Raw genomic sequence first — 15,313 nt, forward strand, 5'->3', positions numbered from 1 at the left:
AATTATTGCCTCCCAATTAGCATCCTGATGACATTAGATAATATTCTACTATATGAATTAGGCATAGATTGTTGAGGTGTATTTTCTGTCTGAGATTTGTGCAATGGCTTATAGGGGTTGTGTTTTTAACTTCAGGAAAGACAGTAGCTTCCAGGCCATCTCAACACTTAATTGTGCATCCAGGCTTTTTTTTGTTGTGTGGAACTGCTGCCAAGGAATACAGAGCATTTGTTTTGCAACTTTATTATTTCTTTAAAATTGCTGTGATGAAAATCTCAGCTTCATCATGATTTCTTATTTTCTGTGCTGTGTGCATCTCCCTGGTTTTGCCTAGTCCAGGAAATACTTGTGTCCTCATGAGTTTTTACTGAGCATGCAAGTACATAGAAGTCAACCTCAATAAGATTGCACTGGGCTGTAATCATCATGACAGAAACTAAAGACAGGCACATAAGGAGAAATTGTTCTCATTTTTACCCCCATTTCATTAATGTATCGTGGTATAAGAATATGCCTTTCTTTTCTCTTTACATTCTGACAGCATGTGACCTTGGATTTACTAAAAGTAAGTTGTTACAGATACTGCTTATTTTATTTATTTATTTATTCATTCATTTATTTTCCCCCCTCCGTAAAAGAAATTCTTGGTCCTTCAAGGAGTTTCTGCTGGGTTAATGTGAGCCAACAGGCTAAGCACTCAGCATGACTGGTCCCGTAAATGAAGTGAAACAGAGAACATTAATGAAGAAGTATAAACAAAGTGTTTTGCTGCTACTGTAGCTTGAGTAATCTCAAAAGCTGTAGTTTACAATTCAGAACTTGTTTGAATTCTGACTTTAACTCTGTCTTTCCCAAGTCTCTTTCCAATGATTTCCCTTGAGTATTTGACCTGACTTTGATTTGACTCATGATTCTCATTACTGTTTTGCAGGCTCAGTTTGATATTGCTGTTGCAAGTGAGATTATGGCCATTCTTGCACTTACCACCAGTCTAGAAGATATGAAGGAGAGACTGGGGAAAATGGTGGTGGCTAATGACAAGAAGGGAGAACCAGTAACAGCAGAGGATTTGGTATGTTCAGTGCTATGTAACTGTGCATGAACTCTGATTTGTTTGTTTCACCTCTTGAGGCATTAAAAAGGCAGGTGAATGCCAAGCTTTATGCTTTGGACAGTGCTGTCAGAAATTGAAGAAAAATCTTCTGGGCCAAAACTTGCTTGCAATGAAATGAAAACAAGATGTAGAAATTTTCTCCAAGTCTTCAGGTAACATGTGGTTCTGATGTGTCTGTTCTCCGTGACCTACTTGGATAGGCTTCTGCAGTTTTTAAGGCAAAGTTTTGGTACTGAGTGAATCAGAGAGAGAGCTAGTAATCTTTGCTACTGTGTTTACGAAGGGTGCTCCAGTGTTACAGTCATAGGTACCACATGAATATTTGATACTAGATCAGAACGAAAGCAGACTTTTCCTTAATAATTAATACTGCTAGGGACAGTGTCATCTCTTCACATTATTAAGACACTTTTTTCCTCCTCACCTATACTCTTTACTCTGGTAGTTACTGTTCATTCATTCTTTACTTTCACTTATGAAAGAGGTTAATACGTTCTTTTGTCAAATCCCAGCCCTTATAGTTGGATTGTAAGTTAGTAGTCAGTTTCAAAGGCATGCCTGTTTCTCCATGGCTGGTTCTTGTGGAGTCAAAAATTGCACGTTGTGATCCAAGTTTGTGCCAGGAGTAAGTTCATTATAATGGAAAAGCCTTACTGCATTTTAGAATCATAGAATGGTTTGAGTTGGAAGGGACCTTAAAGATCATCTAGTTCCAACCCCTGGCTATAGGCTGGGACACCTAGACAAGGTTGCTCAAAGCTCCATCCAGCCTTTCCTTCAATGCTACCAGGGAGGGGGCATCAATAGACTCCTAGGACAACTTGTTCCAGTGTTTCACCACCCTCACAATAAAAAATTTATTCCTAATATCTCGACTAGTTTAAGGCCATTTCCCCTCATCCTGTTACTAACTGCCCTAATAAAAAGTCCCTCGGCTTTTCTGTAGCCTCCCTTCAGGTGCTGCAAAATGAGAATGAGCAAAAGGCACCTTGACAACAAAGACAGAAAATCTACAAGCCAGGGATATCTTCATGACAACAATAGAAACCATAATATCTAGTTTTCATAGACTTGAGGTTGAAATTAAGGTATAGATATGAAAACTTCTAAGTGTGGTCATTATTAAAATTAAAGTCAAAAACTACTCCCACTTATGCAACAAATTCACATTTTAAGACATTTTTTTTCTGTCATGACTTTTGAGATATCCTTTATTAAGAACTACACTTAATATTCTTTATGACAGTTTTTTTTTTCCTTTTCAATTGCATGACTTGGACTCAACTGGTAGAGAGTGGGGACACTTATTCCCTTATAATGGATATGCGGTTAGGTCTGAAATTATGAACAATGCACAAAGAACTTGAAAATGTTTCCATTGGGTCTATAAAATGAAATTTGTGCTTAATAAAATGTCTCAGTACTTTGGTTTTCTTTGTCATTTTCTAGGTAAACTTCCTATGCTTACTGCTTCAGTTGTTTGATAGTGTTGCTTGTGCTGAACGTGTGTTTCTAGTACTTCTTTATAGCAATTATTCTGTATTGTGTTATATCATACAAAGGAAGAATTACCCTGAAAAAAAAGAAAAACACCACAGTGTCAAGAATATGTATTAGTACCATCTGCAGCTATGCTGTTGCATTCTTCTTCAGGTTCTCTTTGTACTATGAGCAGGGACAATTTGAGTGCAGATTGTAACACTGGAGAAACTCCTACATCCTTACTCGCAGAATATGGCAGAGGTGAGGATGAAAACTATAGGAAGAATAGTAGCGAGGTTTCACAGTTAAGGCAGAAAAGTGCCTTTTCAGAGTGCTGAATTTTATTATTTTGTTTTTCACAGAATTTGTGTATGATGCTGTCTCTCTGAATCTTTTTGTACCTGGGAAGTTTTCTGTTCCTCAATGTGGTGCAATACCTGGGAGCTAAACAATTCACACCTACGGAAAGGGTGAAAAACTGTTAGAAACTTAGAACAGAATCACGAGAAATATATGTTGTCTCAGAGTGGGCACCCCAAATTAGTGAATACTTCTAAGTTTAGTCCTGTTGTGTTCATTTCTTTGCAGTTACTAATGTTGGTGAAGAAGTAAGGTGCCATGATACTAGGTTTCAAGAAATGTTCTAAAAGGACAAATTATCGAATTCAATATTGGATACTTTGTGCAAGGAGAAGCATGATTATGAATAACTGTACTGTATTGCACTTGTGAAAGTGTGCAGCAGAAAGTTGAATCCTGTGGTAACAGTAGCATGAGATATATGATAGAAGACCATGCGATACCATAAGTCATACACATATAGAGGATAAATTTCAGTTCTGTAGAGTGGTGCTTCAACTTTATTTCAGCTTTATTCCTAGTGGTGACCAGTCTGAATAGCTAAGTATTCAATTTCTAGACTTTTAATCTCAATACAGGCTTGTCTCCTGCTGCTTGTGCTGCCTACGTAACTGCTTCTGCGAGCTCAGCTTTTGTCTCCTGTTGCTTTGGACTGTTTAGGTTCTGTCTCCTTCTCATACATGTTAGAAGAGGATTATTTTAGGATCAGGGAAAGGCATCTTTTCTTGTGGTGTGGATGTCCAGACTAAGAAGTGATGCAGAACATAGAGTTGCTAAACCCTAAACTGTAAGCACGCTGCGTATTGCAGCCAAACCCTTATAGACTGGATGAAGCAGAACTAAGCATTCACGCGTGAATATCTGTGAGCTGTAGCTTTGGTTTTATGAAGTTTAATATGTTGAGTAAATTTTAGGATGTGATAAGAGGTTTGTAGTTAAGCCTTTCTCCTCCTGAATTTTCTTTCTTCTTCAGAGGAAGAGAGGAGGCAAAAAAAAAAAAAAAAAGCCTTTACAACTCAGAAAGCAAAGATCTTGAGACACCTGAATGATAACAGTCAACATTTTGGCTTACGTTTTCATAAAACAAGATCAAGAATAAAAGCTTCAATCAACCATAGCTGGTTGGATATGGAACATTTTAGCCCAAAGAACTGTGGCTGCTTGTAGTTTTAACAAATTTTAATGACATCTTTATCATGAGAAGTGCACAATGTGACTTAGAGCTGCTGGTCAGTCCTACCTACAACTAAAAAACATAAATTCTGGAGTTTGTCTTTTTATATGTGTGACAAAGTTGAATTTATTGAAGTTTAAAGGTTTGACAGTAGTCCTTAGTTCACTGAAATCTGTTTGAACCAAAACCACTAAACCCTTCTCTGTGATTTGTTTCCAGAAGTACACGCAATATACTTTGCAAAAACACAATTGCTCTTAATTTTGACTTTATATTCAATATATTTATATTAATACAATGGTAAAACCTAAAATACACATTGGTAGATATAAACCAGATGCAGCAGCCAGCTAGGGGTAATAGAAAAAAGATAAATCGAATATTTCATGTGCTGGGAAGACTTCTTCCACAGAGCAATGGATTAAATATCTGGCCTCTGTAATGAAATGTATAGAAGTCTTTGCCAAAATGTGGTGTTCATTGTACAGCATTTTGAAGGCTGAATTGGTTTTTGGCTCTTACAGTATAGAAGACTTTTGATGGACACATGCCACATCTTTATGCGAAATTGAATGGGTATGTATGCCCTAGATTAGTATTTCAGCAGCTATAAAAAATATTAAATAAATATTACTATTTTTTTAAATAACACTTCTCAGTTTGCTTTCTGTACCATGCTGTTAGATTTCAATAATTCTGGGACAAAAAAAGAAAAGGTTCATATTTATTTTTATAAATGATCTGTCAGGTGAATCTATTTTGTTCACTGGTTCAACAGAAACAGTGTGTACATACTTTAGACACAAGTAGTTGCAGCCCTTCTTGGCTTACAACTTAAGGTTCAGATTTTTACAGAATTGATACAGCAGAAAAAATATTATCATTTTATTAGAGACTATAGTTTCAAACAAAAGGAGGTTATATGTACTTATTTTTCCTGTAAAGAAATGCAGTGTTTCTTTGCCTTTCAGTCTGTGTAAGCCTTATTCAGTTTTCAGTAGTTACTTTCAGTGGCCTTCTTTATCATCTGTTGCTGGTGTCCATATTACATTTTATAATGAGTCCAACTTCTTTTTCTTAACAGTGAATGAGTAGAAGGATGATGATCTTTAGGCTCCTTACATATTTATTTGGTGTGTGTCTCACTCCTTTATAAAAACATTTTCCTACCTCCTCAGAATTGGAAAAGGGAACCTGATTCCTCAAATATCTTTCCAAATCACATCCAGTGAGCTGTGGCAATGGTTTGCTAGCTGCTTGGAGGACTGGGGACAGGAGGGAATTAAGAATTTTATAGAGTTATGGCAGACAGATATGAAAATGTAGGCTGTTTTTTTTTTGTTGAGGCAAAATACATTTAAAACCATCAAGACATATAGATATGATGGGCATTATCTTTTCATCTCTTTTTTTTTTGTGTTTTGTTTTCAGCAGGGAACACGATGATACAATGAGTTACGTCCAGATGCGTGTCTAGTAGGAATGAAGTTTTTGATAAAGTGAAAATGAATAGGAAGTGTTTTGATTCTTTTATTTTTTCCCCTCCCTGTTTTACCAAATTGGTGAAAAACTATCAGAAAGCAAAGGAAGTAATGATTTATCAATCATTACTAACTTGGAGAAGAAGGGGGAGAAAAAAGTATCCCTTTTTTTTTATTCATTTTTGTTGTTGTCATCGTCTTCTCCCCCAAAGTCTTCCTTCCAGTCAGGGTAGTTTGCATTCATGTTCTGTATAATGAGCTCGGTGGTCTTGACAAGCGTGAAGCAGATGACAGAAACTTCTAATCAGGTGTTACAGCTGGCATGAGTTAATGCCTGTCAATCCTCCAGCAGGTTTCCCAAGAAGGGCATTAGGGCTGATCTCTAGCTGCAGGTAGTTAACCTGCCATTGACCAGTTGGTAGACTTAATGTAAAGTTTTCTGTTGGCATTTTTTCCTCTGAAATTTGAATCACTTTTACAATTACAATCACCATTTACGCAGTGCGATTGTGAACTGAAAGTATCAGCAGCTGTTTCTATTTTAGCATGAAGGCGGATGGTAAATGAATAACTTATGCTATGTGACATTGGGAAAAACTGAGATAGAAGAAGAAACAGTAAAATTAAACAACTTTTTTCTTCAGATATTTCTATTGCCTGTAACCTGACAAGTGCATGTATGTGCTTCTGTTTTCTATGAGGCAGAGCATGAAGAACTCACCTAGGCATTACAAGACAATGATGCTAGCAACTAGGCATAAGCATAGCTTCATTTTGTAGGGGTGGGATAGAATTGTGCCACTGATCTGAGGAAAGCTATATCAGCTGACTTCGAATTGATTAAGAAGGATTAAGTGCTTGGTTTTAATGGAATTTGTTCCATGTTGTTTTATATTGTTAGAGGTGGAATTGGGAATTCACTATTTTATTTTGTAAGTTCTTCAAATTTTAGAAATGAATTAAATAATTTCTTTTATAAAGGAAGCTTTTATATTAAACACATTTAAAATATGTCCACTTCAGAAAAATTTTTGAGACTAAATTAGCTGATATCAAAGGCATCAGTTGCAGGTCAGTTGTGATCACAGAAAGAAGACATGTTTATGGATAAAATATTGAAGTTGTGTTTTGTTCTAACATCAGAAAGTTTCACAGAATACTGGTGAAGTGAACCCTTTTGAAATATTTCACTGTTGGGTTGTGTTATACGTATTTAAAGTCATTGTCTAAAATACGTAGTTTAAAAAAACCTGTAGCTATGAAAGAACCTGTGAGAATGAAAAGCAACAATAATTTTGTTACTCTTTTTAAAGTATTTTCCCTTTCTTTGTACCTATATACTCAACGACTTTTATTTGAGCCTGTGTAGAGATTAGCACCAGGATTCATCTCACCAATTGTCACAGAAAGGCGATGCTCTGGATTTTGCTTGTCTTTTGAACTAGGAATAAAATATGTATAATTTAATATGTTAAGGAGTAGAATTTTTTTCTTTTCCAATTCAGAAGAGGGAAGACTAGATTGTTGTAATGAGAAACAAATAGCAAAACATTGGGAATCTGTTGGAGTTTGGAGATAGTAGGGGCTTTAAAAATAGGGGGGAAAATATCTTTCCCTGAACTAAAGAAACGTCTAAAGAAAGACTTGCTGTGCTTTAGTAGAAATGAGTTGTATTCTTTTGCTTTCTTTTCATTTTTAACTTAAGGCCAAACATAGTTCTTTGTTTCTTGTTAAGTATGTGTTCAGGTGTGATACTTAGGGACAATTTTAATTCATATAAATTGCTATATTTATGTAATGATGGTGTACTTTAGTGTCTCTCATTTATCTATCATTAGGATTTTAACACAGTGTATTTTTGCACAGACACTGTTTTTGTTACTATTTTTTGAACATTATTGTTTGGTTCCTAATAAGCTACTTGGATAACAGATCCATGGTTTTCAACCTTCATTTTAAACACTTTATGGCAGCTTTTATTTTTATTTGGCTTTAATGTTTATTTTCAGTGTAATGTATTAAAATCATTTTTTGTGTTCTCTGGCAAATGTTTGAGTTAATCCTTGTAAAACTGCTGATTTTTGTTTTTCTGTCCATGATTGAGTTCTTTTGAAAGCAAATGAATTCTCTTATCAGAATCTAAATAATTTAGGAATAAATAGGAATATATGTTTTGTGGTTTCTAGATATGCACAGCGCTATCAAACTACAAGCAAAGTGCTACTCAATTGTTTGTCTGGGTTTTTTTGTTTTTTTTACTAAAATGGACACTGAATGTTAGCGTAAATGCTCTATAAGGATGTAATGACTTTTTCTTTTAAAATTAGTCAATGTGAAATTTATACTTAATAGTCTGCAAAATTTTCAGGGAAGAATAAGATTTTTTTTTAAATTGGAACCAAGTGATTCCTTCAGCTCCCTTTGTTGTCTTGTCATCACAGTGACGCACCTCTTAATTTTTGATGTCAGAATGCATTTTCTATCTACTCTGTGCCTACTTTCCTCCTGTGTCTATTACACTTACAGGTCTTACAAGTTACCATTTCTGGTTGTTGCTAGATATTGATTAACACTATTGATTCTGTCATGAAAGAAATACATCTGTCATTTCTTTAGTCGATTTTAACAAGTTATTGTCATCTTGCTTTCTCAGATCTCAGAGGCCTTTGCTTCCACTTCATCTTTGTTTCCTGTGAACATCCTCATGCTGATCGCATAATGTTCTTTTTCTGAAGAATATTAACCTTTTGTCTTCTACCCAGATTGTACTCAAAGTACAATTGCTACTGTTTCTGGCACTCTAATACAATATGCTAAAAATTTTGAGTCGGCTTCTAAATATATGTTATGAAACACTAGTACTACTTATCCATTAAAATCTGTGAGCTCAGTTTCTCCTTTGAACTATAAGGTTTTTTCCTTTTTTAAATTTACACTCAAGCATAGCTCTGAAATGTTGCACTTTTAAACTGACTTCCTTAAAATGTGTACTTTTTTTTTAGGGAGTAACAGGTGCTTTGGCAGTTTTGATGAAAGATGCAATTAAGCCAACACTAATGCAAACATTAGAGGTAAGTATGGCTTGTAATATCTGCCCTTCTCCAGCTTTCAAATTCTGTATTGTCCTTGCAGTTTATCTCTCCAGTGACTGCACTTAACTTTCAAGGTTCAAGGCAAGGTCAAGTCTGTAATGGTATTTTAGCAAATGTTCATTTGTGTACATTAATTGATAACTCCAGTTGCATATATACCTTTTGAATCCTTTTTTTTAATTGTTTGAGACTCTGGCTTTAGTCATAATTTTGTCTAGAACTGCACCACAAGGTGCAGTAGATTGCTGAACTGCTTCTGAGCATACTGGAAAGCAAGTTGGACTTCTGAGTCATAGACTTACATCTGTTTCCTGTCTTCCTTTTGTATAAAAGTTTCCTTTACATATGTTAGCTTTATATGCATGTTCCCATGATAGTTCCCACATCCTATCAATATCAGTGGAAGGTAGATGCTTCGCTGAGACCATTCTGTTCAGTTATATTTTGTACCATTTAGAAATGCAGAAGAGTCCTGCCTGTTTACAGATTTTTCAAAAGAGGGTTAACACCCACTCTTTCCAGACATAATGCCTTCAGGGGCTAAATAGAGCCTTTCTGGTCTGTAAAAGGAATGATTTACACTTATCCTAGTGAGTTTTCTTCCAACAGCTCAAAGAAAGAATTAATAGCACCTTATTAGTACCTGGGTAGGCTAGTATTGGCTTTTTCAGTAGTATGCTGAACAATGAATGACATTCATGGGGGCAGGGAGAGAGAAAAATGGGTAAATAATAGAGATGATTTGGAAACATACATTAACTTTTCTCCAAATACATTTTTAATTGAAATTTTGATTCTCAAAATTACATAGCTGGAATATCTTACAACAGTTCTTTGTACATCGAGGAATTGTGGAGTATGGAAAGATACCAGCACAGTCCCTAGATAAGTCTCTTCTTACAGCGTATCAGAGTCATAACTACATATTTGCTTTTGTGTTTGGATAGTGACAACTTGCTATTCTCAGGGAGTATTAGAATTTAAGTCATAGTGTGTGTTGTTTTGCTATAGGCATCCTAATTTGTTTCTTCTGCAAAAAAAAATCTGTTCTTTGATGTGGCTGCATGAAGCATATACATGTGTCAGAAGTTAATACAAAAATTTACCAACAGAAACTAAAAATCAAATAGAATTAAAAATGTAATGGCCGGAAATGTGTATTAAATTGCCACCAAGCTAACATATTGTGTGTTAAGTGTCACTGACAAATTAGCTTCTCTAATTGCACTTCACATACCTATTAGAAAATACCGTTCTGTTATAGTGTTCTAAAAGACAATTACAATTGTAAGAAGAGTTTATTTCAGTTGATGGACACTTTGTTCTGGGACTTGCATGCTTGCAAGTAGCCATTGTTGAGATAGATACAATCTGGTCAAGAGCCTGTATACGGGTATGCTTTTGAGCTGTGGTATGAGGAAATGCTTTTAAGAACCTCTGAAAGAGGGAGAAGAATGACCTACTCAGCATGTCCACTAGATTTGAGAAAAGTTTTGCATATACTGGAATCTAGAAGTTTAAAAACAAACAAAAAAAAAAAAGTCAAAAGTGACTGAATAGCAGTCCTGCACAGAACTGATCTGATATGAATGTTGCGTCTGTTTATTTTTACGTGTTAATTGATAAGTGTATTTTAATTTGCTCTTTTTGATGTTTCTTGCTCTGTTGATTTCTGATGTGACCCTTCTATTCTGTCACCAGAAATGCCACCTCCAGGAGTAGGTGATTGACTGTTTTATAAGCAAGAATTGCAGTAAAATCTCCAAATGGAAAATAAGGGAAATGCTAATTTAGTGTTGTTGACACCACCTACAATAAATGTTGGCTGCAGCAGAACTTTCAATCTAGTATTGAAGAACTGAGATTACTTTGTTTGAATTGCACATAATGATTCTGTAGTGTTTATCCACATTTGTCATGACAGATTTGTTCCCTTGTGAGCTGATCCCATAATGTTTAGCCTTTATTTATACCACGCATAACAGAGCAGCTGCTGTATGGGACAACTCTTTGTAGATGCAGTCTGGCTGCTCTGTGATGGTCTGCTCATGTTACATTCAATGTGCCACTCACAGTAAAGATGGTAGTAAGTATGATCTGGCAGCTAGAGGGATGTTATAAGTTTAAATATTTATTGACAATTAGAGTTTATTTTCTTGTACTAAAACTTGGATAATAAAATTTCCTATTCTGAGAACAGTCATCAGAATGCACTCCTGTGCCACTCTTTATTTCCTGACATAGCTTATTTAGAATGTTAAGAAAATAAGCGAGGCGACTGGACCGATACAGAGTGGCTGAAGTTGACTGGGGAGGATGCTGCTGTCTCTATTCCAGGCTGTGTGGAATGGTCCTGAGACTCTGCTGGAGTTCACTCTCTTAAGTACCTAGACTACTCTCCTTCCAGGATTGCTACGTAAAACAACATCTTTCCATGTCAGAAGTTAGAAAGTGTGTTTTGATTTTAAGTAGGTGGCAAGGAGTCTCTTTGATATTGGTATTCTGGATGTTGGATCCCACAATCCAAATCTCTTCCCATCCATGCTTTGTAAATGAAATCTTGGAAAGACAATAGTGCAGGAGATGTTGTGGCCCTTCTGTCCTCTCTGTGCGTAGCTGCTGAGATATGAGCTGGGCTGCTCTTTTATCACTTGTACTTCTGCTTCCATGTGTTACCTCTGGTGATTTGCGTTCTAGGTTGTAATGAGGGTGGCCCTGTAATTACTTGCCACAAGAAATTCAGAACTCTTCTTATTACATGGCACAATTTCTGGTTTATTGACTTTTTCTGCTACTTCTCTTCTATTTCTTCTATTTCTTGTATGTATGAGGCAGAATTGTTTTTAGGTTCTAACTCAGTTGTCTGGTCTATGAGGAACATCCTCTGACAATATGTATGTATGTTCCTCTCTTCCTACTTTCAAACAAACAAAAATTCTTAGAACAAGCCTGAAAACTTATGTTTCGGTGGCAAAGGAATGCTGCCTGTCTTTCTTCTAACCAAAACAATTATTTATGTGTAATTGCTTCTGTAGGTGTGTGTTGTTGTTATTTGTGAGAAATTTGTATCCAATGTTAGTGGAATTGGCAAATATTTTATATCGTAACCTAAGTATTTCACTTACGTTATATAGTGAAGCATAAATGAAATACTTAAGTTATGACAGAAAATATTGTTTATGGAAGAAAAAGGATTTTTTTTTCTATAAAGCATATTTTCTTAATAATACTGCTGTATTTGTGGGACAAGGGAAAACAACAACTTTCCAAGTTTTCATTTTCTTGCTCTGCATGCTTTTGGTTTGTATATCATCTTTTTTACTTTGCAATTCTATTGAGTTTGTGTTCTTACCTGTCCACTAAACTAATGAAAAATATTTTTTGATCATTCAGGGAACACCAGTATTTGTCCACGCTGGACCTTTTGCCAACATTGCACATGGAAATTCTTCTGTTTTGGCAGATAAAATTGCCCTTAAGCTAGTTGGGGAAAAGGGTTTTGTAGGTAAGTAATTATTTTGTTTACTAATTAAAATTTGTTGGTTAAGTTGGCAAGCAGTGATGTAAGTGAGAGGATAAGGCAGCTGTGAAAGGTAATAGTGATACTTTATTTAATGTTGGAATGAATAACAGCTTTAAAACCTAATAATCTTAAATAGCCTTGAGGTAAACGTGGGGAAAAAAAACAAAATACTTCTCTTGCCCTGCCCTTTGCCTTAAGTGTTCCCATCATCATTCTGAAGTTAGCCAAACCTGTTAAAGGTACCATTATATATCCTATACTTCCTTATGTTAGTATTCATCTGATCTCTTAAAATAAACTAACAAAAAACCTAAATTTTATAAAAATTGGTTATTTTTAAGCTTCAAAATTCTTAAAACATAGAAGGTGTTGCTACCTTGCAGTAGTAATGCCTTTGCACTGCTGCAGCCATTCTTGTCTGTGTAATGAGCGCCCTTGCTAACCTGTTATCAAAGAAATGCACATATGAAACAGACTGGGGAGGGAGACGAGGAACCACAGCAGACCTAATTTGAATTAATTGGCTTAGAGCCGAATCATAATCCAGTGGGAATGAGCGATAAGCTTTCAGCTGGTTGAGCTTCCATGAACCTTTCTGCAATTGCACTACTGCTAGTACTGAAGCAAAAGAGATGGAAAGTTCTTTCTATGTAACTAGGAACAGTAGGAGAGCAGGCAGAAGCCAGATTGGCTTAAGTTAATCCTAAAATTGCTCTTTGAATACCTACGGAACAAAGCTTTTGAAGAGGTGCAGTAATATGAAACATAAGGCTTTGAGTGCCAGTGCCCTCAGTCTAGCAGAGAAATGTATATGTATGCTTATGTCATACCTATGTGTTGCCTAAATTACATAGAGAGAACTAAATTACTTGAAAATGTTGTTTATGTTTAAATTCATGGCTTATCCTAGAAAGTATGAGAGAGTTGTTTGAGTTGTTACCTAACGTAGAACTTTTTGTTGTAACACAAAGCCTAGCCTATGTTTTCACAGAGAGGTTGGAAAGATTCCAAGTTGCTCTCTGGTGAACAAGAAGATGGAGGTAGATTTTATAAGATTCTTCAAAGCAGTAAAAATTATTCCAGTAAAGTATGAAAAGTTGAAACCTATTGTATATCATATGGACTTTGGTAGGGAAAAATTAAAATAAATGAAAAATGTCATTTTATTGATCTCTAGCTAACAACAAAAGTGTTGAACAGGTGTAAATTCTATTTATCTATGGTACATTATCTTGCGAGCTTGCTTCTTTTTAAAGAATGCTTATGGGTTTTCTATTTTATAGTTTCTGGCTGTTTATCTTTATAGAAGTAACTTTCTAATCTCCTGTAGTTTTCTGTACCTAGAAGAAGTACTTTTTTTTTTTTATGAAACACTAAAGTAGTGCAGTGATCTTTAGATTCTCATTAGAGCATTAATAACAATATCAAATCCTAGAGTCAATTTTGTACTGCAGTTAAAGGGATGGGACTTGAGGTTTTCAAGGTTGTCTGTGCCGTGTCTTGCATGTTTGCATATCCTTTTTAAGATGCACAGTCTTCAAGATAAAGAGTTGTTTCCTTCATTTATTGTTCAAGGCCTGCTCATTTCCCCTTTAAGAATCAAGCCTCCACTTGAAGAATATTTCTGCATTTTGAGTACATTTATTTTATGATAATAGAATTAATATTTCATTAAGGGTTATCAGTGTGTGTATGGCCTTGTAAAAAGCAGAGTAAAAAGTGAAAGTATTTGAGGTATCTAATATTTTTCATTGGAGCAGTAACTTTGTTTCTGCATTAAGCAAACTTGTCAGTGGAAAAGTAATTTTTGTCCCATTTGAGTGGAAGTAAGTTGACAGCAGTCTCGAGCCTTGTTACAAGTTCTGGAGCCCAAAAAGTACTGCCTTGGGTTTAGGTTTCTCAGTATTTAGTGCCTTTCTCAAGCATTGAGAGCACATGCATGCATTTCCTGCTTCTGTTTTTAGTTTTGCCTGGCCCACTGGTTTGTCTTAAGTGGGGTTTTTTTTGCTTTTTTTTTTTTTGTCCCCAGCTTTTCTCTTCAGGGACAAAGCAGTATAGCTGTTGCAGGTGAAAATCTTGGTGTGCTTTCAGCTAAGGGCTCTTGTTCCATACTTCACTCTACAGAACACAATTCCTAATGAAACTGGGTCCAAAATTAGGCTACCTCACTCCTCTGAGCAAAGAACATCACCATGATTTTCAGATCTTTTTGAATGATGTCAACAGCAGTAGTTCCTAAAACGCTCAGCATAAATTTTGCAGGTGGTCACTAGTTTAAATGGCTTTATTTAGTGGAAGATTTCCACTTTAACAAATGCAATAATAATAACGACCTGTGAGCAGACACTGTAGGTAGCACTTACTGCTTTATTAAACTTTGTCCAATACTCTCCTACCAAACTGAGGCTTGGAAGGACAATTAAGTGTGCAGCAGCCCACACTGAGGTTGCATGCATGTGAACAGTGAGCCTTGTGCCCTATGAAGCTGTACAGCAAAGGGAGCTGGCTAGTAACTGCCCACATTCAGCTCAGTGTATTGTGTGCCTGAACCTTGTGTTTCCATTGAATCTCAGGGAGGTAGGCTGTTTTTCATACTGATGGTGGGAATTCAGGTCAGCTGTGCTGCAGATTGTAACTATCTGAATGAGTTTAGTTGCTTTTGATAGAAGTAAAGATTTTCACTGCTACGTGGTTTTCTTTTGCCACCAAATAATTGTTGTGTTTCCAGTCCTGTTCTCACTTTGGATGCTCGTTAGGCTCTTGGCAGAGCACTTTAAGTTCTTTCTTTTGCCACGTGTAGGGGGGAGCTGCATAATCTTATGAAAGAATCCAAGATGTGTTGGGAATAATGTAAGGTAAGTGGAAGAACTGCATGGTCAAGAGAGACATTGTGGGGCCCATGAACTGTGCGTGTGTAGCTCTCAGCCTTGTGCAGCTGCAGCCAAAGCAGGAGCATGAGAAATGTGCGATGGTTAGAAATCAAATCAGTTTCCTGTGTAGTAGAATAACTACTTTGAGAATGCTAGTTCCTTCATGTAAGATGGCTTTTTAATTGCTTTATTTTTTACTTATGGCATAATTACATCA

General features: G+C 35.9%; 1 protein-coding gene across 1 annotated transcript in view; it reads left to right on the forward strand.

Annotated features, from left to right (window-relative positions):
* Nucleotides 1-15,313, forward strand: part of MTHFD1L (methylenetetrahydrofolate dehydrogenase (NADP+ dependent) 1 like) — a 135,980-nt gene that overhangs the window by 45,725 nt on the left and 74,942 nt on the right. Inside the window, exons 18-20 of the mRNA XM_065732137.1 lie at nt 932-1,072; nt 8,614-8,682; nt 12,097-12,208. Coding sequence (XP_065588209.1) covers nt 932-1,072; nt 8,614-8,682; nt 12,097-12,208 — 322 coding nt within the window. The remainder of the gene's footprint in view (nt 1-931; nt 1,073-8,613; nt 8,683-12,096; nt 12,209-15,313) is intronic.

The sequence above is a fragment of the Cyrtonyx montezumae genome, unplaced genomic scaffold (assembly GCF_038088225.1).
Source record: "Cyrtonyx montezumae isolate F1298 unplaced genomic scaffold, pur_monq_1.0 scaffold_0, whole genome shotgun sequence".
NCBI classification, from domain to species: domain Eukaryota; kingdom Metazoa; phylum Chordata; class Aves; order Galliformes; family Odontophoridae; genus Cyrtonyx; species Cyrtonyx montezumae.